The 26382-nt window shown below is 42.9% G+C and overlaps 1 protein-coding gene across 1 annotated transcript; it reads right to left on the bottom strand.

Moving 5' to 3' along the window:
- Positions 1-11066: 11066 nt before the first annotated feature.
- TMEM222 (transmembrane protein 222) lies at positions 11067-25596 on the bottom strand. The gene is made up of 6 exons (XM_044286427.1): positions 25443-25596; positions 14882-14966; positions 12634-12665; positions 12450-12546; positions 11806-11933; positions 11067-11727 (listed from the first exon to the last, which is right to left on the bottom strand). The coding sequence occupies exons 1-6, from the start codon at positions 25562-25564 to the stop codon at positions 11640-11642; spliced, it is 552 nt and encodes a 183-aa protein (XP_044142362.1). The 5' UTR covers positions 25565-25596; the 3' UTR covers positions 11067-11639.
- Between the last annotated feature and the right edge of the window lie 786 nt (positions 25597-26382).

The raw sequence follows: 26382 nt of genomic DNA, 5'->3' as shown, positions 1-26382 counted from the left end.
TAGTTTGCTCTCTTTGGCAAGTAGTCTCTCGGTCTCTAGTTTGGCCGCATTTATTTGTTATTTACATATTCTATTTTTGTCCTTCTAGTTTTTCAGTGCTTCCTCGCGACCCTCCTGTTTTAATGATTTAAACGCTTTATTGCCTTTTTTACAGTTCTATTTATCCACATTGGTTTCTTCTTGTTCCCTAACCTTTTATTCCCATAAAGGTATGTACCTCTCACAATTAGATTTTAGGATGCTTTTAAAAATATCCCATTTTGTGGCTGTATTTTTATTTTCGAGGACTTTGTCCCAATTAGTTAGGCCTATGGCCTTCTCTTAGTTGGCTAAATTTCGCTTTTTTGAAGTTTTGTATTTTTGTTCCTCCATGAAGAAACACTCTTTTGAATGATAATTGGAAGGTTATTACTTTATGGTCACTATTTCCCAGGTGTCCCCCAACCTGCACGTCTGTTGTTCCGTCAGGCCTATTGGTTAATACTAAGTCCATTATGGCAGTCCCTCTAGTTGGGTCCTGAACCAGTTGGGAAAGGTAATTGTCTTTGGTTATTGCCAAGAACCCGTTTCCTTTATGAGATATATAAGTTTCAGTTTACCAGTCTATATCTGGGTAGTTGAAGTCCCCCATAATAACCACCTCATTATAATTTGCCACCTCGTCTATCTTGTTTAGTAGCAGATTTTCTGTGGACTCTGGTATATTAGGTGGTTTATAATAAACTCCTATTAGTAATTTATTATTGTTTTTGCCTCCATGTATTTCTACCCAAAGTGACTCCACATGTTCATGTCCCTCACATATCTTCCCAGAGTGTGGGCTTTAGACAGGACTTTACATAAAGGCAGACCCCTCCCCCTCTCCGGTTTTGGCGATCCTTTCTAAACAGACTGTAACCCTGTACATTAACTGCCCAGTCATAGACATCATCCAGCCATGTCTCAGTTATTCCCACTATGTCACAGTCCTCCTCACACATCACTAATTCCAATTCCCCAGTTTTATTGGTCAGGCTTCTTGCATTAGTATACATACATTTAAGAGGTTTATGTATATTTTGTACCCTACACTTTTCCTTCTGAGCTGTCCTAGTCCCTCCTTCCATTTCTCCCCCAGTCCCATCTCTATCTACACTTATCTTCCCATCCTATAACGTAATTACCCCCCCCCCCACCCAGTCCTTAGTTTAAACACTCCTCCAACCTTCTAGCCATCTTCTCCCCCAACAGAGCTGCCCCTTCCCCATTGAGGTGCAGCCCATCCTACGATAGAGCCTGTAGCCAGAGAAGTCGGCCCAGTTCTCAAGGAACCCAAACCCCTGCTTCCTACACCAGTTCTTGAGCCACTTGTTAACCTCCCTAATCTCCTGCTGCCTTTTTTGTGTGGCTCGTGATACCGGTAGTATTTCTGAAAATACTACTTTTGAGGTCCTTGCCCTAAGCTTTTGAACCAAATCCCTAAAATCATTTTTAAGGACGCTCCACCTACCTCTAACTTTGTCATTGATTCCGATATGGACAGTGACTGCTGGATTTTCTCCAGCCCCTCCCAGTCATCTGTTAAGCCGATCCACGATGTGTCAAACTCGAGCGTCAGGAAGACAAACACCGTTTGACGATCCCGGTCTTTGTGACAGATTGCTCTATCTGTACCCCTAATAATTAAGTCTCCCACTACTAGCACCTGGCTGGTCTGTTCTCCTGGTCCCTTTACTGGAGCTGACATTCCCCTGAATGGCAGAGGAGGTGTCCGGCTGCAGCAGTGCTCTCCCTGAACGGACATTCCCCTCATCTGCCAACCGTACAAACTTGTTGGGGTGTGTCAGATCAGGGCTAGCCTCCCTGGCACTCTTCCTTCTACACCGCTTTCTAACTGTTACCCAGTTAACTACCTCACTTTCCTGAGCCTCCTCGCTACCACCCTCCCCACATCTACCCCATAGAGTGCTTGCTCATTGAACAGCAAACTCTTTCCAAATTGTCAACACTTTTCAGTGTTGAAATTTGCCCGTTTATATACTCGATGTGTGATTCCAAACGGACAATTTGCTCACATTATGAACAAAGATATGCACCCTCAAACGGCTGCATACATTAGAAAAGATGTGCACTGGACCGTGCTGTCCAATAATGGAACACATACTAAATGTGGATTACGCAAGAAAAGAGAAAAATACAATATAGTGCAGTGATAAGAATCTAACTTACTGTCGTCCCCTACTAAAGTCCCTGAATCTCAAGTCATGTAATCTAAAGTCACAAACTTAATACAAACACACACTTGAAAATCAAAACACGCGGACGTTCACAAACTCGCGTTATTTGCTTGCTTGTATAAATGCAGCTCTCAAACCAGCCTGCTTTTTTTCCCTCTGGATTCAAAGGACTGAGCTGCCTTCAAGACCGACCCAACCTCTTCCAACCAGACAGCCCCACCCCAACTACCCACCTGGTCAACACCCTGGAGAAGGAAGAGAAAACAAATAATGCAACCACAGAACTCTCTCAGCGGTCATGCAACAAACCCAGCAGCAAAAGCAAGCCACAGTGCACAAGCATGCACAGAATGCTGCAGTTTGCTTTCCGTCCTGGGATGCGGAGCAAAACGGATCAGTCATGACGCACAATGCAAGTCAATGGGGACGGATCAGTTTTCTCTGACACAATAGAAAACAGATTCGTCCCCATTAACTTTCAAGGGAGTTCATGATGGATCCGTCTTGGGTATGTTAAAGATAATACATGCACCTCAGAGGATGGCTAGGAATAAAAGGTATCCTTACCCTGTACACCCCTTTGGTATAATTATCATCTACAGGTCCTAGAAGAACTAGTAGGGGATCACTACTGGCAAAAAATATATATATATTTTTTTTAATCTTGCACAGGTGGTGAGGAAAGGTGGTATACTCTCCTTTTTGGAGTTATCACAAAGAGAAAACCTAACTGATCTATCATGGTTCAGGTATTTTCAGCTTCGTTCGGCACTTTTTAGTCTTGAAGAAAAATTGTTAGATATAGATTTTTTGACACCCTTAAATGGATTAATGGGTAATCTAGGGCACAATGTTAAGATTGCTCAACTTTATAAATTATTAGTGAAAGCACTATTTAATAATTTAAGTTCACTTGGCCAAAAAGCTTGGCAAGCTGATTGTACAATGATACAGGTAGAGGATTGGAAAAATATATTGTCTAATTTTAGATTAGTATCCCACAATTTTAATCATGTTTTCATTCAATTTAATATTTTACACAGAGTTTATGTTACGCCACTATGGCTTAACACATGTGGTTTGAGAAATACATCTAACCTGGGGCTAATTATCTGCACATGTTTTGATTTTGCACAGATTTAAAAGAATACTGGGGAACAATTGATAGGCTTTTAAGGCTAATGGTTGGATATTGGGTGATCTTTCTAAGGTAAAGTACCATAAAGATAAAAAGATTATTTTGTCAAAAGTAATGGTTTTGGCTAGACTTTTGATTACACTGAATACACCAAGTGTAAACTCATGGTTAAACTTGGTTAATAAGATCAAGAGATATGAGAAGGTATTGTATAAACAAAGAAATATAGAGGAAAAATGGACTAAGATATGGGGTGCATGGAAATATTATTCTTCCTCTCTCAACTCCTCAGTTATAGAGACGCATCCCTAGGGAAGGGAGGGCATTATGGGTGGGGGTAAAAATAAATAAATTCTAATAATGCAACCAGATCAGTTCATAACGGATGCAGATGGTTGTATTATCAGTAACGGAAGCGTTTTTGCTGAACCCTGCCGGATCCAGTAAAAATGCTAGTGTCAAAGTAGCCCAATAATAAAATACTGCAGGCCAGTAAATTGTAATAACCAATACATGACTAATTAGAAACAACTATATAAAACGTATAAGAACACTAAGAAAATACTAACATTACAAATCAAAAGTGGCGATTTGTTTCACCTCATATCAAAAGGCACACACCACTTTTAAAATATAAACTTGATTATCCGCCTATTTCTCTCGATTTCCAACATTTTAACACCAATAGCACTAAAATACGACTTTTCTAAACTCAAATGTGCCATTTCAGCCAACCCTGCCAGAACACACTTGAGACTTCTGAAACATATTTGCGACTTTTGAAGCAGATTTGCAAGATTTCCACTGATAGATTGCGACTTTTGTCTCAGACTCAGGGGGCCAGATATATCATTAGGCAAAGTCACTTTTGTGGAGTGGAAAAGTCGCAAAAAAGTCCCAAAGGCTAAAACTGCGCACAAATTTGCGACTTTTTTCTGCTCTGCGCTATGCTCGCCAGTTTTCAGAAAGTGGGCATGTTTTCGTATGTAAATGAATCTCTAGACAGATTTACTATTGGGACTTTTTAATAGAACATGCGACTTTTTCATAAAGATGTGCGACTTTTGTAAAGCTGCTTACTGACGGATAAACTGCTACCGTCAAACCACATTTATTACAGTCTTAAAGGGGCGATCATAAATCTGACTTGGCTAAAACTGACTTTAGCCATATGTGAAAGTGGAGTGAGCTGTTAGAGTCGTGATAAATCTGGTCCAGGATGTTTTTGTTATTGTTTTGTTGAATGTCAATTTACTGACAGAATCCTGTCGTTTAGCTCATTTATATTAGATAAAAATAAATGCTTCATGTTTTATTACTTACCTATCACAAGTTTGTTTTTCTTTGCATAAACGGAACTTTTTACACAAAACACCACCACATAAGCTGGCTTAATTTTCCACAACAATTATAGCCATTTCTGACGATAAGAGGATGATAAATGAGGCGTAATATGCTCCAATTTTATAGCACTGCCCACTTTGACATTTATAACTCATTTCTGGCATGATGCATTCTTTATGGTGAAAATTCTGGAGAAAACAGTTAATATTTTTGGCGAAAATCAAAACATTCTTTTTGGTGCTGTCGGGTATATAGAGCAAATGCTTTATATAAATATAAAAAAAAATTATCGGGTCAAAAGAAAAATTATGCAAACTATATTGACCTGTGAGATGGACATAAACATCTCAAAGAGTTCAATCAAGAACCTGATTATTTTGTGCAATCAGTAAAACAGGGTACAAGCGTCTATGCAAAAATATAAATGGTTTATTATATAATAGTTTACAATACAAACAAAAATGAATCAACCTAAGTTTCAGTAATATACAATGATATGCAGTACCCAGAATTCACCACTATATGATACCAACAAAACACTACTCAACCAACACAATAATATTATGCAACACAGCTTTAAATCTGTGAGAGATATACAATCAATGGATTATGTGGAAAACTCAATCAAGAAGATGACAGATACGAGCCCTTGCTCTGCCCAAAAATGATGACCAATCTTTCAGATAATGGTAGTATTGCAACAAAACTTATAAATTATTGGCTTGATATCAAACTATGGAATACAAAGATTCCCAACAAAGAGTTTCCTCAATATTATCCCCTTTTTTAAGTTATATGCATCGTAACTGAAATCAGAGAAAATACTGATGTAGCAACTAATGTTACACGTCCGCAAGTGAGCGGGTATCTGGCTAAGTATCAAGCCAATTAATTTAGATCAATACTACATAAAAACAAAATATAGATTACCCAATGGTCAAGTGATGTGCAGAGTCTTGGGGCAGCCAGCTCTCAAGAGTTTTTCCCGATAATCCAAATGATTCTCCAGAGATCTATAATCCCAATGTTTGTTTCTCTTTTTTTTTTTTCCTTTTTCTCCCCTTTCCTTTTTTTCTGGTAACTGGTTTCTTAACCCCAAACTTATCATATGAACACGCCCTCCGAGTTTGGAACTTTCCAATCATTGTTGGAGGGGTGTGTGCATTGATAAGGAGCATGACGTCATAATACTACCCAGAATGCACTTTTGCTACTGATGTAGTATTAACCGCTTATATCTAGGTGGCACTGTTGTATAAGCAATAAGCATCATACCATTAAGGGTTAACTCATACATGCCTAATATTTTCAACACTTCACACCTCTGACATCTAGAGGCCTTGTCTCAGGGCTGAGGGACAAACTTTGATACATGAATATATACTTTGAGGAACATCTAGACCATTCTCACACTGTGGAATTCATGTTCAGATAGGAAAAACAATAAAGCCTCAGAATCTGCAGGTGCGGCGTATCTTCTAACTTTCTAAATGTATAATATATTGTTACAATAACACTAGTTTTTGAACAGTACAGTAATCTTCTCACGGACTTACTTTGGCCTACATGAAACTTCATACAAAACAGTGAATATAAATCAACATTGCTCTTAAAGGCAATGAATACCCATTATAACTAAAATACGTAAGTATAACTGTTTAAACTTATGAAAAAGCACAACAGTGCATTTTACGCCATACTGCTTAGTAAATGTCCTCCTATATGTTAGATTTGTGAGGTCCAAAAAGCATACGCTAAATATTAATTTTAGTTTAGCATACAAGTTCTATGCATTTCTACATGTTTATAAAGATTCACACAGCAAAGTTTGGCATCTACTTTTTACGTATATTGTAAAAAGATTGTACTTTGTATTTTATACGTCATAAGTCTTATAGCCACAACTCGCCTGTTCTGGTGCTCTATGTACTGGCAGTTCCACATTGTATTGAAGACTGGGCCCCTCCGACACTGGTGACCAATCATGTATTCAGGGTCCAGAAAAGGAGACAAGCACACAGTGTCATGCAGCCATGAGCTTTGTATCTCAACTGGTTAATTTTATTCAGCTACAGCTGCAGTCCAAAGGAATACTTAGCTGCAGTCCACAAGATTGCTGACCGTGCCGTCACTTGACTCAGACCTCATTCAATCCAAATGTAGACACTGATCTGATCAGGGTTTTTCACCACAAAGTTGGCAAAGAACTTGCTTTGTACACGGAGCATTGTTATACACAAACCGCAAAAGGGCCCCCAACAAAACGTGCTGGATCAAATATGGCGCAATACAAACAAAAGCACTGAAATAACTAGACCATGTTATTTATTATTAATTTTTAATAATGACAAATGGGTGAAAATGGATTACATGTTTACTCGCAAACAATTTTATCAGAATAATCATATAATATAAAGTGATAATCAGTGTGTGTCATGATTAAAAAAAAACAAAAAACTGTTACATCTTAGTTTATAGCTTGATTTCGGTAGGAATAAAAAAAATGTCAATTCTTAAAACAATTTAAATATTACCAAGGATAAAATAGCTCAACCTCTCCAGATACTGTCTATTGTCCACAAACATAACACCCTACCTAATAGGTGTATGAAATCCAACAAAATAACCCAGAGGACAATGCCCTTGGAGAAAGGTAGTGGTCGAAATTTTAAGTCACACTTGATAAAGCTGGTGTTCACCTGACACACAAACTTTTCAAAATATGCTAAAGTGGCATAAAAATCACAAAGAGTTGCAAAATTTGTAGAAAAAACACCAAGTGCCAAAATCTGGTACTAATTAACTCCACAAAAGTAGAGGATTCCCCTTAGTGTATATTCACATAGGGCATATTAATTACAAAAATTCCCACGACTATAAAATCCTATCCATACATTTGAATGGACAGGTGTAGTGGTGCTAGCATAGAAATAAATGGGGTTGCAGTGTGACTCACACGTGTGCTGTAACCTCATTTATTTCTATACTAGTACAGTAATCCGACTGTGAACTTTGGGTGTGACCAAGATCTCCTTGTAGCCAAACCTTAAATTGGAAAATCTCACTACTAGAAGTCTGTGTAGCCGTAGCCAGATTTCCATCTCCTATTCAGATGATATGCCAAAAGTCTCATAGTTGTAGGACCCCATTATCTGGCTGCACTCACCATTCACTTCTACGTGAAGTCAAAAGCTCTCACCATTCACTTCTACGTGAAGTCAAAAACAGCGGAGGGCAGTTGGTACATAGGTGGGACCTGCACATATGCCATAAACGTTTTAGATAGGAATACCCCTTTAAGGCTCAAAAATGTTTGCAAGCACACAAATTACAAACATAGACACTTGTTATCTGTTAAATCAATTTATCTGATGTCAGGCCTGTGTGTCTAAGGTACTGCTTCTTTCACTAGTTCTCACATATCAGCACAGCTTCATTTATGGACTACTTTCCCCTTCTACAGCCAATGACTAATCACCTCTCATTTGTAGCAACAGTGACTGAAGAGTGAGTGATTCCCCTTATCCTGCAGAGTTTGCAGTGGGTTCTTGCTTTCTATCCACACTTGTACAAAGCCTATGCGATTCCCCCACTGCAAACTGTCCTATGTGTGCTTTCTTCCCTATCTACAGGCTGTGTGATATGCCCCACTCGGATCCTTTTTCCCTTGTCCACACTCTGATCAGCTGACTATAACACCATCCTCCTCTCTGCTGCTATCTCTAACACTAATGGAAGGGGAGAGAGTCATCAGAAGCAGTGCTCTGACAGGTATATGCCAGACCACCAACAGCTAACTGAAGGACCTAGGAAGAAAATGAACAATAATACAATTCTAAAGCAAAAGCAGTCATGGTAGTTGAAACATATGTAAATGTTTCAAATGAAAACATTATTTCTGATATTATCAGTATCTTCCAAAATATATCTCCAGCACAATAACTATGTTGTGCATATTTTTTTTTACAGGGCATGTGAATGACTTTTAAAGGGGTTTTCCTGAAATAGGTAATCAATCTCTGATCATTGGGGTCTGACAACAGGCACACTTGCCAATTAGATGTTCGAAGAGGCGGGGCCTGGATGTGTGCGGCGTCCTCCTCACAGCACACCAAGTACAGCAGTATAATGGCTTGGTATTGCAGGCCAGGCTTATTCACTTCAATGGGATTGAGCTGCACATAGGCGATGACCAACATCACTGGTCTAGGAAGATCCTACAGCCTCTTCAAACAGCTAAGTGAATGGGGTGCTGGGATTTAGACCCATACTAATAAGATACTGGTGACCTATCCTAAGGAAAGCCCCTTTAAAATACCATATTCTCATATATTGCAGGTTGTAAATGTTGTGGATTGCAAAATGTGTGAACATGGCCTTACACGCTGTTTGAAGACCTGCTATCTCAGAGCTCAGTGGATATTCCCAAAGACACAAGGTATCCCTTGTCCTCATTCTCACACTGACTATACATGTTTTTATTTTTTCTGTGAAAAATCAGAAATGCTCAGAAGTGTCCGCAGGGACATATAACACGCTGTGGGTGAATACCATGGACAGCAGATGCCCCTACAGTGCCCAGGAGCATGTTACAGTGCACACAATAGTGGTATTGAACAACACAGTCAGTAAACAGGCTGCAGAGGACACACAGGCGCTGTACACACTAAACAGTCAAGGCTGTTTGCAAAGAAAATTCATTTTTTTTTTATGTATTAGAACTGTTTTCAGATGTGCACATAGCGGTTCATAGTTGTATTTATAGCAGCATTTTTGTCCAGACATTACAAACTGTTCATTCATTCTTAAATCTCTCAAGCTATTTATTGACAGTTTAAGAGTTTGTCCCATCTGGACGACAGGATATGCTAAAAATGTCTGACAGGTGTGGATCCCACATCTGGGAACTATCCTATCTCAAGAATAGGGCACCTGTGAAAGAAAAGCATGCTGTGCGTGTGCGGTGTTCCCTTTCATTCATTTCTATGGGACTTCCAAAAATAGCCAATTGCTTACTCTGCAATTTTCTGATGTCCTATTGCTGGGAATGCAGAAAGTCACACGCGCAAATCCAGCTCTTCAGTCACATCAGGGGACCCCATTCTTGAGATAGGAACTGGTCACAGAGGAGGGACCCACACCAATGTCCAATGGGAACATATAGATGTCCAGATGGGTGTACCCTTTTAACTTGGCACTAATTGAGCTTTACCATAATGCTGCTACATTCTTAAGGCTAGGGCTACATGGCAACACTGGTAACGGCCAGGATCGCAGAGTAGAGGTGATCCCAATTATTTGGATTGCAGACTGAGTACAAAAAATCCAACACTGTTGGAATGTTTGCAACTCGTGCTGCGATCCCACCGATTTATATGGGATCGACGCTATTCTGTAATCCTGGACGTGAGCAGTGTCGCCATGTAGCCCTAGCCTAAATGGTATCAGTATTGTTTTGTCCTCTCACATCCCTCCCCCAGCACACAAAGTGGTCACAACAGGTTATGTTCACACTTGTGCTGCAGGCTCAGTTCATAGCCACTGTTGCAAGTTCTGGCAGATTTTATGGGAAGAACAGCACTGCATGCAAAACGACTGATACATGACAGACTTCATTGTAAATCAAGGGTTTGTCATACGATGACCCACCATTGTGTCATCACGTCCATTATAATCAGAAGCCATAATGGTGATGTAACCAGAGCATAACTTACCTGAAATTTGTTCCTCCTGCTAGCAGAAAACGACATGTGAGTAGTGGATTACAGTGTTGGCTCTAAGCACACAGTGCTGCCCGTCATCTGATGATGAGCATTTACAGACACTAAAAGTAAATGATTTTCGACATGTACTGTTGTTCCCCCTGCTGCCAGTATAGTCCATGTGAATTGTATTTTTCCATCTGACACATGATTAAATGTTACGAACGAAAAAAAATTAAAGCAGATCTTATGATTGTTCTGAACAATCGGATAAATTTATTCCGTATTTCATACTGTAAACAATTAAGGTATGTGACTGGATCAATAATGATTATTGCTATTTCTATGTCCAACGTAAATTAAACCGCATCATTACTTACATGAATCTTCAGGTCACTTCCATCGAATGAACATGCAACGACTGAAGCGTACAATATAATTAGAGATGAGCGAATTTCATACTTTGAAATGGTTTCACACTTCGTTTGGTGGTAAAATGTGAATTGCGTTATGGATTCCGTTACCATGGACCATGATGCAATTCTTTGACGGAATGCCTTTATTCATTCCGTCATAATAGAAGTCTATGGGCTGCAAAATGGATTTGTCCCGTTTCCGTTATGCAGGGGAGTCCTCCCCTGCATAACAGAAACGGGACTGATCCATTTTGCAGCCCATAGACTTCTATTATGACGGAATGAATAACGGAATGCCTCTAAAGGCATTCCGTTAAGCATTTCATCATAGAATTGCCTTATGGTCCCTGGTAACATCTCTAAATATAATCAGTTGTGAAAGTCTTCCCTCAAGAGCACAGCAGACTGGATGCTGGCGAAGTTAAGTGAACGAGACACATTTATTTTATCCACACATGGAAATACACACACATACATAAACCACAAGTGTCTGCAAAACATAGAAAAATGGCATGGAGGTGAATTCCACATCTTATTTACAATCGTACTGTGTACACCGTACTGTGCTTGTGAGCGAGCTCTTGACACCAACTACTAGTTTGGCTACTTTAAATAAGAGTCTGGGTCCTAGTTAGTAAGGGCACTGGCCTGTCTGAACGATAAGACAAGCGCTCCTGTCAATTTCCAGTTGGTTGAAGGAAACAAGATTAAATGCCATGCATGCCTCAAGGAAAGCGAGCGTATGTCTTCTGTTCCATCTCACGCTTTATTCCAGGCAGGGTCTGAATGGTAGACAATGATTTGGCAGTCCTCAGAGAAAATGTCACCACAGGTGTAAGGTAAGAATGACCGTGAGAATCACCCCTACCAGTAAGAGGAATGGAACCCAAGTCTTCAGAAAGCCTCCAACACTAGAAGTACACATACACTGGTCACTTACATAGGACAATATGAATGCATATGTACTTAGAATCGAGAAGTACACCCACCTGACATATCTGCCGTAGATTAGGCTGTAAAGACAGAGTTTCACCATATTCCAGGATGTGTTATTGTATTTCATTAGGTTCATCGCCATAGCCACATGAGAATGGCAGTTATCACAGCATAGGTTGTGCTAAAAAAAAATAATAATATTCAGATTCATATAGAGAGAGCGCTAGAATTCTGTAATATGTAGCATTTACAGCATAAGTCCTCATGGACACGACGGTGTCCTTTTTTTAGTCTGCAAACCGAGGATCCGAAAAAAAAAGGGTCGCGGTCCATGTGCCGTCCACATTTCTTTGGTAGACCAATTGACTTCAATGGGTCCATGGTCTGCATTTTGCAGACATATTCTGTCTTTTTGCGGAATGGACATACAGAAGCGGGAACCACACAGATGTTCCATGTGTTTTCTGCATCCATATGTCTGCTCTGCAAAAACGTTGACCATATCCTATACTTCTCCACAAACTGCAAACCACACACCCATTGAAGTCCGCAAAAAAATGCGTATGCAACATGGACAGTATCTGTATTTTGTGGATCTGCAATTTGCAGACCACAAAATACATGAGGTTGTAGGCCTAATAGTGCCTAAAGCCTTACAGAACGCTATGGTGAAAGGAACAGGGGATACATGACTCACCATACGATGTTTATATTCCTCAGAAGCTTCATGGACGGCTGTGTCCCATGGATTAGGCCCACCGGCATACACAAGATTCGGATCCAACTGCCAATATCTGAAGAGAGAGGTCCAGGAGATGTAATAACCACACATACCTGTATGTCACTTCTCTTAGATATAAAGCGGTAGGAAAGCTACTTACTTTACTGGCTTCCCAAAAGCCATGCAATCCTCCTGCAGACAAAAGAGAGTTACACATTATACACAGTATTTCTGTATCATAATGTTCATACTAAGTAACAAAGCAGGAGTGCCATGTATACAGAAGAGGAACGCAGACTGTTTTGTGTGTCTCAATCATTGGGGTCAACGTTTAGACACCTATAGCAGAACTCCACCTAAAGTCAATAAACTGCCTCCCTGTATGTGCAATGACGTTGTTTGCTAGACAGCAAGACACGAAGATTACTGCAAAACCAAAAGTAAAAATGTAATAATAATAGTATATACTGCTCCCTCTTATATTTCTGCAATTGTCTGGCTGGCTGCTTCCATTTTCATGATATTTTACACAATTGGGCAGTTCTGACCAGCTCGTCTAGACAAACAGGTCCAAGGTAAAAAGATTTTAGGCCATGTGGGAGGTGAGCATTCATTCAGGACAAATCTGTTTGCCAGAGACATGGAAAAACGTTCTGGAAACGCTAGACTATTGGAATTACACAACAGACGCTCAACACTTGGACTTGGTAGGAAGTAGGTTTCTGCAGGCTGGATTCTATGATGCTCCTATGGACCTCAAGACACATGACATCATTCTCAATGCTATCTAGGGGCCAACTTTAAGGGGATGATGCAAACATCCCCAAGTGATGGTGCTAAACTGATGATGAAACATGACAGAAGTGTCAGAATCATCATGTCGACACCATGTCAATTTTTGATTTTTCCTTCCCACTTTCTAAGACCTATAACTGTTTCACTTTTTAATTTGTGTAGCCAAATGACACCTTGTTTTTGGTGGGAAAAGTTGTAATTTTTAGTGGCACTAGTTAATTTACCATATCTTGTATTAAGAAATGAATATGCAAGTCTTTGAGGGGTGAAACAAAAAAAAAAACCCAATTCTGACAATTTTATTTATTTATTTTGTCTTTACAGCATTCTATGTGCACTAAAAAAAAGACACGGTGACCTTATTGTGTGAGTCAGTACGATTATATCAATAGCAAATTTATATAGGTTTTTTTATTTATTATGTTTTACTACTTTAAAAAAAATTAAAACCTTTAAAAATAACTTTTTCTTTACATAGCCATAACTTGTTTACTTTTCCGCCTACATTGCTGTGTGAGGGCTTGTTTTTTGCAGGGCGAGCTGTAGTGTTTGGTACCACTTTAGATTTTAACAGTTTTGACCACAGATGATAGTGTCTATGTGGATTCTGCCGTCTGCCTAGTAAGCCCTGCTCCAGACAGGGCTCAATAGGCAGTTTACAATGACAGAAGTGGCATACTTCATAAGGCCCCAGGATGCAACAACCACCGATTGGCACCCTGTGATTTAGCCATGGGGATGCCGAATGGAGGCGAGAGGGAGACCTCTCCCACTGACTAAGCACTCAGATGCCACAGTCGCTATTGACCATGGCATCTAACGGTTTAAATGGCAAGGATCCTAGTTATTATCAATTCCAGGCGCAGTGGGCTGGAGTCAGTTGTATAACATAGTTAGTACGGGCCACATATGGGGCCGGGTCAGCTCAACCTATACCATATACTCCTCAAGCACGTAGGACGTCCAGTTAAATAAAGGTGTGCAAAGGGGTTAAAGTGACCTTTCAGTCCAAACCTAAAATTTGACTATATATGACATATGTATAGTGAACATACCAGGCGTCCTGCGTTCTTACCATGGTGCCGCTGTTTCAAGATGGCCACCACCATCTCAGACTTCCTGTCTGTTTGAAAGTCTAAGCAATGCATCACTTCACTGCCAATGACATACGCTCTTTGTCCATTTGCGGGCAGTGGTGGGGATTGTATGTATTAAACTTTTATGCAGCACTCTCTTTGGAGAAGTCTGAGATAGTGATGACCACCTTGAAAGGAATCCTCCGACAGGGGACCAGAACAAAGGCAGCAGGGGAGAAAAGGAGGCCACCAGATATGTTGACTATACATGTGTGATGAAGTCAAACTTTAGGTTTTGCAGTGGAGTCCTGCTTTAATTATTTTAAACTATGGCATTGAGAACTGATACCAATAACATAATTACAAAAGAAAGCTGACTTTCCTACCTGCTAGACTATCATGTTTTTTGTTGAGAAAATCCAACATGGGACCGGTATTATTCATTATTGGGATTTCTGGACTGCTTAGTGCAGGAATTATGGAATTACATTACAGTCTTAGAATCTGTTGGAACTTGCTCAACTATATTGTACTTACTGAAACAAAATAGGGACCTGCAAAGTCTCGAATCACACCAGATGATGTACAAATTCCCATATGACCAATGAATGGGAAAAGCCACCTGGAAAAAAATGCAGATGTATCTTGTAAAGACAAACTTTACATGCACACGGCAGTGTAGTTTATGCACATGTCACTGGATTCCCACACCACATGGGTTACTTGTTTAACGCAGATTTGACCTGGATCTCACCCTTTGCATTTCAAAATCGGCACTGTGTAGATGAGATTTTGAAAACCTGATCTCCTTAGGCTTGTTTCACATTTGTGACGGCCAAGAACAGCTGTCGGAATTGACATTGACCTGTAATGGGGTCCAGCGGTGATCTGCATGTAGCCTCACTGTTTACATGGCTCAGTTATTACATAGCATGGAAGTAGATCGACCCATGTAAACACTGATCTGATGACATATCCTTAGCACAGACCATCAATATCCCAAACCACAAAAAAACCTTTAACCACTTCAACCCCGCTAGCTAAAACCCCCTTAATGACCAGGCCACTTTTTATACTTCTGCACTACACTACTTTCACCGTTTATTGCTCGGTCATGCAACTTACCACCCAAATGAATTTTACCTACTTTTCTTCTCACTAATAGAGCTTTCATTTGGTGGTATTTCATTGCTGCTGACATTTTTACTTTTTTTGTTATTAATCAAAATGTAATGATTTTTTTGCCAAAAAAATGACATTTTTCACTTTCAGCTGTAAAATTTTGCAAAAAAAACGACATCCATATATAAATTTTTCACTAAATTTATTGTTCTACATGTCTTTGATAAAAAAAAAAATGTTTGGGCAAAAAAAAAATAAAAATGGTTTGGGTAAAAGTTATAGCGTTTACAAACTATGGTACAAAAATGTGAATTTCCGCTTTTTGAAGCAGCTCTGACTTTCTGAGCACCTGTCATGTTTCCTGAGGTTCTACAATGCCCAAACAGTAGAAAAACCCCACAAATGACCCCATTTCGGAAAGTAGACACCCTAAGGTATTCGCTGATGGGCATAGTGAGTTCATAGAACTTTTTATTTTTTGTCACAAGTTAGCGGAAAATGATGATTTTTTTTTCTTTTTTTTTCTTACAAAGTCTCATATTCCACTAACTTGCGACAAAAAATAAAAAATTCTAGGAACTCGCCATGCCCCTAACGGATAACCTTGGGGTGTCTTCTTTCCAAAATGGGGTCACTTGTGGTGTAGTTATACTGCCCTGGCAATTTAGGGGCCCAAATGTGTGAGAAGTCGTTTGCAATCAAAATCTGTAAAAAATGACCGGTGAAATCCGAAAGGTGCACTTTGGAATGTGGGTCCCTTTGCCCACCTAGGCTGCAAAAAAGTGTCACACATCTGGTATCGCCGTACTCAGGAGAAGTTGGGGAATGTGTTTTGGGGTGTCATTTTACATATACCCATGCTGGGTGAGAGAAATACCTTGGCAAAAGACAACTTTTCCATTTTTTTTTATACAAAGTTGGCATTTGACCAAGATATTTATCTCACCCAGCATGGGTATATGTAAAATGACACCCCAAAACACATTCCCCAGCTTCTCCTGAGTATGGCGATACCACATGTGTGACACTTTTTTGCAGCCTAGATGCGCAAAGGTGCCCAAATTCCTTTTAGGAGGGCATTTTTAGACATTTGGATCCCAGACTTCTTCTCACGCTTTAGGGCCCCTAAAAAGCCAGGGCAGTATAAATACCCCACATGTGACCCCACTTTGGAAAGAAGACACCCCAAGGTATTCAATGAGGGGCATGGCGAGTTCATAGAAATTTATTTTTTTGGCATAAGTTAGCGGAAATTATTATTTTTTTTTTTTTCTCACAAAGTCTCACTTTCCGCTAACTTAGGACAAAAATTTAAATCTTTCATGGACTCAATATGCCCCTCAGCGAATACCTTGGGGTGTCTTCTTTCCAAAATGGGGTCAGTTGTGGGGTGTTTGTACTGCCCTGGCATTTGAGGGTCTCCGCAATCATTACATGTATGGCCAGCATTAGGAGTTTCTGCTATTCTCCTTATATTGAGCATACGGGTAATGAGATTTTTTTTTTCCGTTCAGCCTCTGGATTGAAAGCAAAAAATTAACGGCACAGATTTCTTCATTCGCATCGATCAATGTGGATGGAAAAATCTCTGCCCAAAAAAAAAAAAAAAGGAGGAGAAAGGCGTCTGCCAGGACATAGGAGCTCCGCCCAACACCCATACCCACTTAGCTCGTATGCCCTGGCAAACCAGATTTCTCCATTCACATCAATCGATGTGGATGAATAAATCATTGCCGGGATTTTTATTTTATTTTTTAGATACAAAGTGTTTGCCAAAGCATAGGAACGCCGCCTCCTCCTCAGCTCGTATACCTTGGCAAACGTATCTTTTACTGCAGAGTAGAAATCTCGTCTTGCAGCGCCGCATACACCGACTTTCGTGTAATCTGACAGCAGCGCAATGCTTCTGTCAGAATGCACATCAGTGCTGCAGCTAGTTGATCGGTTGGTCCACCTGGAAGGTAAAAAAAAAAAAAAAAAAAAAACAGGCAGCAACGCAATAATTTTATTAACTTTGGAATAGAACATATAAACTTTAACTTTTTGAACTAAACATTAACCTTTTTGCTTACTGGTGTTTTTTGTTTTTTTTACCTTTATAGAACAAACCTCTCCTTCCCCATGGGTCAATGTGCAAAGCGCAAATCGCCCAAAGATGTGGCGAAGTGCGTTATGCACTTTGTCCCAGGTGAAAGGAGAGGTTTGCAGCAGCTGTATGTGAATGGGCCCTAATAGCCCTGTGTGCCTGTCCTGGTGAGATGTGATCCCTATGCTAAGTGTACCTGTGTGTGGTACTTCCGGAAACACTCTCCAAAGCATAGGGCAGGGTGGTCAGGACAGTCAGGACAGAAATAGCGGGTGTCACGCCTTATTCCACTCCTGCTACAGACACGACATTTTTTTCGGGGTGGCGGTCGGTTTGAGGTACCAGGAACGACCCTGGGGAAATGTCGCTCGTGTAGACGGCTAACTACACTGGTGGATGGGGCCACGGAACCTCCTGGGTACAGGAGGTTCGCGATGATCTCTTCCTGAAATTTGAGGAAGGATCCAGTTCTCCCAGCCTTACTGTAGAGAACAAAACTATTATACAGAGCTTATTGAATTAAATATACAGACACCTTCTTATACCAGCGTCTGGTTCTGCGGGACACTAAATACGGAGCCAACATCTGGCCATTGAAGTCCACCCCTCCCATGTGAAGGTTATAGTCGTGGACTGAGAGGGGCTTTTCAATGACACGGGTTGCTCGCTCAATTTGGATTGTCGTGTCTGCGTGAATGGAGGAGAGCATGTAAACGTCACGCTTGTCTCTCCATTTCACCGCGAGCAGTTCTTCGTTACACAATGCAGCCCTCTCCCCCCTTGCAAGATGGGTGGTAACGAGCCGTTGGGGGAAGCCACAGGCGCCAATCCGTTCTAGAAACAAATGCCTAAAGAGGGCCACACTTGTGTAAAAATTGTCCACATAAAGATGGTACCCCTTGCCGAATAAGGGTGACACCAAGTCCCAGACTGTCTTCCCACTGCTCCCCAGGTAGTCAGGGCAACCGACCAGCTCCAGGGTCTGATCTTTTCCCTCATAGATCCGAAATTTGTGGGTATAGCCTGTGGCCCTTTCACAGAGCTTATACAATTTGACCCCATACCGGGCGCGCTTGCTTGAGATGTATTGTTTGAAGCCAAGGCGCCCGGTAAAATGTATAAGGGACTCGTCTACGCAGATGTTTTGCTCAGGGGTATACAAATCTGCAAATTTCTGGTTGAAATGGTCTATGAGGGGCCGAATTTTGTGGAGCCGGTCAAAAGCTGGGTGGCCTCTGGGACGGGAGGTGGTGTTGTCGCTAAAGTGCAGGAAACGCAGGATGGTCTCAAATCGTGTCCTGGACATAGCAGCAGAGAACATGGGCATGTGATGAATTGGGTTCGTGGACCAATATGACCGCAATTCATGCTTTTTAGTTAGACCCATGTTGAGGAGAAGGCCCAGAAAAGTTTTAATTTCGGAAACTTGGACTGGTTTCCAACGGAAAGACTGGGCATAAGAGCTTCCCGGGTTGGCGGATATAAATTGTGTGGCATACCGATTTGTTTCGGCCACGACTAAGTCCAAGAGCTCCGCAGTCAAGAACAGCTCAAAAAATCCCAGGGCCGAACCGATCTGAGCTGTCTCAACCCGAACTCCAGACTGGGCGGTGAAAGGGGGAACTACAGGTGCGGCTGAAGTTGGGGACTGCCAATCAGGGTTCGCCAGCACCTCAGGGATTCTAGGGGCTCTACGGGCACGTCTTTGCGGTGGCTACGACAGGGTCACTACTGCTCGTGCCACCGTACCAGCTTCAACTGCCCTTCTGGTGCTCGCCACTTCACCAGGTTGTACGGCAGTGCTGGTACTAGGTCCAGGAAGGGCTGCGCTGCTGGTGTATGCCTCACCACGTAATCCGACAGCACCAGCCCCACTCTGCTGCTCTTGAAGCGGATCCTGCGCAACCTGTGGTCTAGCGACACGGGGCCGGGTACGCCTGGTACTATCAGGGACCTCAGCCTCCTCGTCTGAACTTTGGGTCAGAGAGCCACTGCTTTCTACAGGTTCGTATTCTGACCCGCTAGAATCATCAGATGACGGTTCCCATTCCTCATCCGACTGGGTCAGAAGCCTGTAGGCCTCTTCAGAAGAATACCCCCTGTTTGACATTTGGGCAACTAAATTTAGGGGTATTCCCTGAGACTACCCAAGAAAAAAAGCAAGCCTGTCTTACAAAGGGGAGGCTAGCGAAGTACCGGAGGCCGCTGCGGTTGATAAAAAATATCAAAACAGATTTTTTTTTTATCGCCGCAGCGCGTGTAAAGTGAATGTGCAGTGATCCAAAAAAAATAATTTTTTTGGTCACTGCGGTGGGGCGGGCGTGGGTGAACGCACGTGTGGGCGACCGATCAGGCCTGATCGGGCAAACACTGCGTTTTGGGTGGAGGGCGAACTAAAGTGACACTAATACTATTATAGATCTGACCGTGATCAGTTTTGATCACTTCCAGATACTATAAAAGTACAAATGCTGATTAGCGATACGCTAATCAGCGAATAACGGACTGCGGTGCGGTGGGCTGGGCGCTAACTGATCGCTAACTACCTAACCAAGGGTCCTAAACTATACCTAAAACCTAACGGTCAATACCAGTGAAAAAAAAAAAGTGACAGTTTGCACTGATCACTTTTTTCCTTTTCACTAGTGATTGACAGGGGCAAGAAGGGGTGATCAAGGGGTAAATTGGGGTGCTGGGAGGTGATCTGGGGGCTAAATGTGGAACCAACCGACCAAAAGAAGGAGCAGAGGAGCACAGCAGCCATATAACCACATCATATTTACTAAATATGATGTGTTATCTGGCTGCCGATTCGTTTTTTTGAAAATCAACAACCTGCCAGCCGCGATCATTGGCTGGCAGGTTGATGACGAACTTGTCTTTTAAATTTTGCCGGCCCGCGATGCGCATGCGCGGGCCGGCTTTCCCCGAAATCTCGCGTCTCGCTAGAGGACGCACCGGCGTGTCCACCCAGAGAAACAGGACCGCCGCAAAGACGCAATCCTCGCGTACGGCGGTCCTGAGCAGGTTAAAGAGGCTGCCTGGGTGTGGGACTTAGATACGCCTAGGCCATGTGATGTCACATGGTCTAGGAAGGGGTCGCAATGTTCACTAGAGACTCAATGGGGAACAGTTATCAAAACTGGTGTAAAGGAAAATGAAAGGTGGAATCTGATTGGTTGCTATGGACAACTAAGCCAGTTCTGCTTTACACCAGTTTTGATAAATCTCCCTGAATGTAATTTGACAGACAAAGCAGTTGTGTGTGAAGGTGGATGTTTCAAGTCAATAGGAAGCCAGGCCTGGCTGTAGAATTACACATGTATGTCTACAAGGCTGCATTCCCACAGTCATGTATGTGACGGCAGGGTTGGGCGATATCAAAAATATTCAGACGATAACGATATTAAGGCATTTATTAGGGATAGACCGATATTGATTTTTTAGGGCCGATACCGATAATTTGTGAACTTTCAGGCCGATAGCCGATAATTTATACCGATATCCTGGGAATTTTTATTTTTGAAAAAAAATAATAAAAAATCCCACAAATCTGCTGAAAATTCATGTTTATTGTTAATGTGTATTTTTTTTTTTTGTAAATCTTTCTTTTTCATTTTGACTTAATATTTTGGTGTTTTTATTTTTTACTAACTTTTAGCCCCCTTACGCTGGGTTCACACCTGAGCGTTTTACAGCGCGTTCCTACGCGCTGTAAAACGCACAACAGGCAAGAACCAATGATTCCCTATGGGAAGGGTTCACACCTGGGCGTTTTACAGCGCGTACGATCGCGCTGTAAAACGCCCAACGCTCAAACAAGTACAGGAGCTTTTTTTGGCGCGTTTGACGCGCGTTTGGGCCATAGACTCTTTGGACAACACTGCTGTCAATCACCCAAACGCGCGTCAAACGCGCGTTCACTATTAAAAAAAACGGGCATAAAACGCGCGACAAAAACGCGCATAGAAACGCACGTTTGAGAAACGCCTAGGTGTGAACCTAGCGTTAGGGACTAGAACCCTTGTCCTATTCACCCTGATAGAGCTCTATCAGGGTGAATAGGAGCTCACACTGTCCCTGCTGCTCTGTGCTTTGTGCACACAGCAGCATGGAGCTTACCATTGCATCCAGGGCTTCAATAGCGTCCTGGCTGCCATGGTAACCGATCGGAGCCCCAGCATTACACTGCTGGGGCTCCGATCGGAGGAGCAGGGAAGAGGGGATCTGTGGAGGGGCGCACTGCGCCACCAATGTTTTTAATACTGGGGTGGGGGGGGCCCTATGCGCCACCACTGCTTGAGGGGCTTGGGGGGAGGGGGGGCGCACTGCGCCACCAATGCTTAATACTGGGGGGCTTGGGGGGGGCGCACTGCGCCACCAATGTCTAGTACTGGGGGCTTGGGGGGGGGGCGCACTGCGCCACCAATGAAGCTTAATCTCTTATTTTTTCATATACAGGAGAGGGGAGCTGGCTGCAGTATCACATAGCCGGCTCCCAACCTCTATGAGCAGTAGCTGCGATCCGCGGCACCTGAGGAGTTAACTACCGCAGATCGCAGCTACAGCTCATAGAGGCCGGGAGCCAGCTATGTGATACTGCGCAGCCAGCTCCCGCCTCCTGTATATGAATAAATGTGAGATTAAGCTTCATTGGTGCGCAGTGGCCACAGCTCCTCCCCTCCTCTTGTCCCCTGTACTTTCATTGGTGGCAGCAGCAGCACAGGGGGAGGAGACACTGCTCCTTCTCCCCTGTGCTGCTGCTGAGGGAACACGGAGAGCGCTGTCAGCAGCGCGATCTGTGTTCCCCATACGCTATCGGAATATCGGCAAAATAAATGCTGATACCGATAGCGTTCAAAATCCTGAATAATCGGCCGATAATATCGGTAAATCCGATAATCGGTCGATCCCTAGCATTTATATATCTGACTGTATGGGGGGCAGCCACAGGGAGACGTCACACCGTGTGGGGGGCAGCCACAGGGAGACGTCACACCGTGTGGGGGGCAGCCACAGGGAGACGTCACACCGTGTGGGGGGCAGCCACAGGGAGACGTCACACCGTGTGGGGGGCAGCCACAGGGAGACGTCACACCGTGTGGGGGGCAGCCACAGGGAGACGTCACACCGTGTGGGGGGCAGCCACAGGGAGACGTCACACCGTGTGGGGGGCAGCCACAGGGAGAAGTCACACCGTGTGGGGGGCAGCCACAGGGAGAAATTATACCGTATGGGGGGCAGCCACAAGGAGAAATTATACCGTATGGGGCTTATACTGGTGGGACTCATGACATGTATGTTCCCCTTGGGTCTAGTACATCCCAATCTATGTGCACTGTATAGAAAGTACCATGTATACAGGGGTGGCCGGGTGCTGTACACTGTATATGGGGAGGGGGGATCGGGAGTTCATGTGTATATGGGGGCAGTAAATGGTAAAGTGGTATAGTTTTGTTTTGGGTGCTATTTCTCAACGCTAGAGCTGGCACTGCCATATGCAGGGGCTGCTGCAAAAAGTGACGGGCCTGCCAATAGATCAGGGATGGCCAACCTGAGGCTCTCCAGCTGTTGCAAAACTACAACTCCCAGCATGCCCAGGCTACCTACAGCTATCAGCCTACAGCAGGGCATGGTGGGAGTTGTAGTTTTACAACAGCTAGAGAACCTCAGGTTGGCCATGCCTGCAATAGATGGGAGGATAGGAGATCGTATTAGGCCTCGTTTTTTTCCCACAGATCCCTTGTAATAAAAGCCTATTCTTGTGCGCAAATGTGAAATATAGTAGGACATGCACTATTTTTTGGGCTAAAGGGAAACACGGACAACGGACGCGGAACGCAAACAGATGAACTATCTGCATTTTTTTGCTGACCCATTGAAATGAATGGGTCCCATCCTATCCGCAAAAAAAAATAAAAAATGGAACGGAGGCCGAGAAAAACAACTGTCGTGTGCATGAGGCCTTACCTAGGAGACATGTTTATTCATTACCCTAGTCCGCATGTGTATTCCCCCCGCTGTGGACAATGGTACTGGCTCGCAGCTGGCCTGTGAGGATACCGTAGTCTTTTCTCCTCTCTCATTGGCTGCTAAAGTTTGGGCCTTCAGGGTGGCCGTAGCGTGGCCTATAAGTGCCAGTTCTCGGGTCGGTGGGTGGAGTCCAGGTAAAGTAGGAAGGAGGAGGGGGCGGTTGCAGTGAGAACTGGTAGGCAATGTGCACAGGCGGCCGGACGCAGACGTTTTAGAAGCGGTCAGTGCAAGTGCAATCTCTCCTATGATGTCACTAATATACCGCGGTAGTTAAGAAACTGTGATATTGCTGTTTCTTAATACTGCTGTATATCGCTAACACCGGTATATTGCCCAACCCTATGTGACGGCTGCATTTCCCGTACTGATCGCAGTTATTCTGGCCAAAACTCAAAGCATCATGATGCAGTGAATTCAGGTCACAGGGGCCACAGTTGGTCCAGGAAACACCTCCGTCACAGGGACCGCATTTCATGGACCACTTACAACCGTGACAAAACAGTCTGACATGGAGGTCCCTTAGTACTTACAAAAAACAAACTGAGTGCCAGAGAAATCTATAGAAAATGTATAGCAAACTGGGAATGTGGGTGACAGGCATACGTTCTGATGCCATCTAATGGAAACCATGACACTGATGGATCCAAACTGTCACAGACGGACCTTCTATAGTGGCGTCTGGGAATTCCGTCATTTTTACACTGTTCGTGACGCCAAACAATAAGAAGGTGCTGAAAATACATGTGAACAGAGCTTTATTACTGCAAACATTGCTGAAATAAAATATAAGGACACAATTTAAAGTGGTTTTCCAGTTTTAAAGTTCCCTCCAATGTTACTCTTCCGTCCAATCTGGCTTTGGGCGTGAAGAGACAGAAGTGCATGCTACAGTTGCCATGGCAATTACACAACAAAAGCGAGTTTTCCAAGCGGGTGCTATGTGTGACGTGAACGCATAGCACCCGCACTGAATCCTGACTCATTCCTTTCTATGGGTCTGTGTACATGAGCGTTGTTTTTCACGCCACAGTTCTGCGTTGTGTGAGAATCGCAGCATCTTCTATATTCTGCGTTTTTCACGCAGCCCTGGCCCCATAGAAGTGAATGGGGCTTCAGTGATGGTTGCTAAGAGATATTGTTTGTAAAGCTTCAGATTTTTTTTTTTCACGAGCGTGAAAAACGCATCAAAACGGATTGCACCTGCGTGGAAAAACTGAAACACTGAACGCAATTGCAGACAAAATTGCCTGAACTTGCGGTTTCAGTGAACGCACCCTGACACAATCCGTATCGTTCATGTGAAAGATGCCTAAGGGTCCTATTAATTAGAACGGGACCCGTGCACGGCACGCCCTGGGAATGGCACCGTGCCTCTCTCCACCCCCAATGTCAGGGCAGAAGGGCAACCCTGGAGGCACACTATGTGCATCAAGTAGAATGAAAACGTCTATTTATTTCACATAAGCGCAACTAGACTGGATACCACTGGAGCAAACTCTCAGCTGTGGGAATTACTGGATCTGTGCAGGTCAACCGCTGGATAAGAACAGAGAACCTCCCCATTCAATGACAGCAAACAGAGATCTTGAGCACTGGAGATGACGTTTGTTTTGACTGCCATGGCCCTTCACTAAACGCCCAGTCATAGTATACACAGTCAGACCCAGATATCCCATAGAGTCCTGCGAGCCATCACTGTACAGATGTTTAATGTCATCTGGATCGTCATAAACCGACCATATAAATCGCAACAACTGTACAGGGCAACAAGTTCCACAGAGGTGTGCATATAACATGCATGCGCTGCTGTATAAGTGGCGCTCATTCCCCCAGTTATACTAGATACAGTTTCCTTACGTCAGGACTGGAATTGGGGTCCACACAACACAATGGGGGAAACGACTTCTCTCGGGGTCCGGCTTCATTTTTTCTTCCAGCACTTCCGCCATCACGGGCAGCAACACATCCACTTCCGCCATCACTGCCTGTCACCCACTGCGGCTTCATGTGCCCGTCGTGACGTCATGTCCGTCACGCTTCAGTTTCTTCTCAATACGTGCAACCTTCTCCGTCATTAGCTCAGCGTCGGCTTCCTTTTTTTTCAATTAATTTCGTTAATACTAATCCTAATATAACCCTCATAATGCATTGCTATAACTGCATAGTAATAATGTATGCCACGTAGGTTTTATTTTAGACTTACGTCCTTGACGCCCCCTGGTGGACAATTGGAGTACTGAGGTCGAGTTGTAGGATAAATCATTGTGATCTGATCTGCTGTATGTAGAAATGCAACGTTGGTGTGTGACATTCTCGTGTTTCCAAAAACATAGAATTATGTAGAATAACCATATAGGTCTATATGTTAAAGTATGATTATGTAAGCTCCTTAGCTGGGACACATGTATATATAAGTACAGACGAAAAGTTTGGACACACCTTCTCATTCAAAGAGTTTTCTTTACTTTCATGACTATGACAATTGTAGATTCACACTGAAGGCATCAAAACTATGAATTAACACATGTGGAATTATATACATAACAAAAAAGTGTGAAACAACTGAAAATATGTCATATTCTAGGTTCTTCAAAGTAGCCACCTTTTGCTTTGATTACTGCTTTGCACACTCTTGGCATTTTCTTGATGAGCTTCAAGAGGTAGTCACCTGAAATGGTTTTCACTTCACAGGTGTGCCCTGTCAGGTTTAATAAGTGGGATTTCTTGCCTTATAAATGGGGTTGGGACCATCAGTTGCCTTGTGGAGAAGTCAGGTGGATACACAACTGATAGTCCT

The sequence above is a fragment of the Bufo gargarizans genome, chromosome 3 (genome assembly GCF_014858855.1).
Source record: "Bufo gargarizans isolate SCDJY-AF-19 chromosome 3, ASM1485885v1, whole genome shotgun sequence".
NCBI lineage: Eukaryota > Metazoa > Chordata > Amphibia > Anura > Bufonidae > Bufo > Bufo gargarizans.
Note: the sequence above shows the minus strand (reverse complement) of the source record. Positions and strands in the feature narration are given on the sequence as shown.

What these genes read in the sequence shown, in the direction of transcription:
- TMEM222 (XM_044286427.1), bottom strand. Translation starts at nt 25,564, where the DNA reads ATGGCGGAAGTGGATGTGTTGCTGCCCGTGATGGCGGAAGTGCTGGAA. An exon ending in ACCCCAATTCCAGTCCTGAC is followed by an intron (nt 14,967 to 25,442) that starts GTAAGGAAACTG and finishes ATTTTTTTCCAG; the next exon opens with GTGGCTTTTCCCATTCATTG. An exon ending in AGGAATATAAACATCGTATG is followed by an intron (nt 11,934 to 12,449) that starts GTGAGTCATGTA and finishes ATTTTTTTTTAG; the next exon opens with CACAACCTATGCTGTGATAA.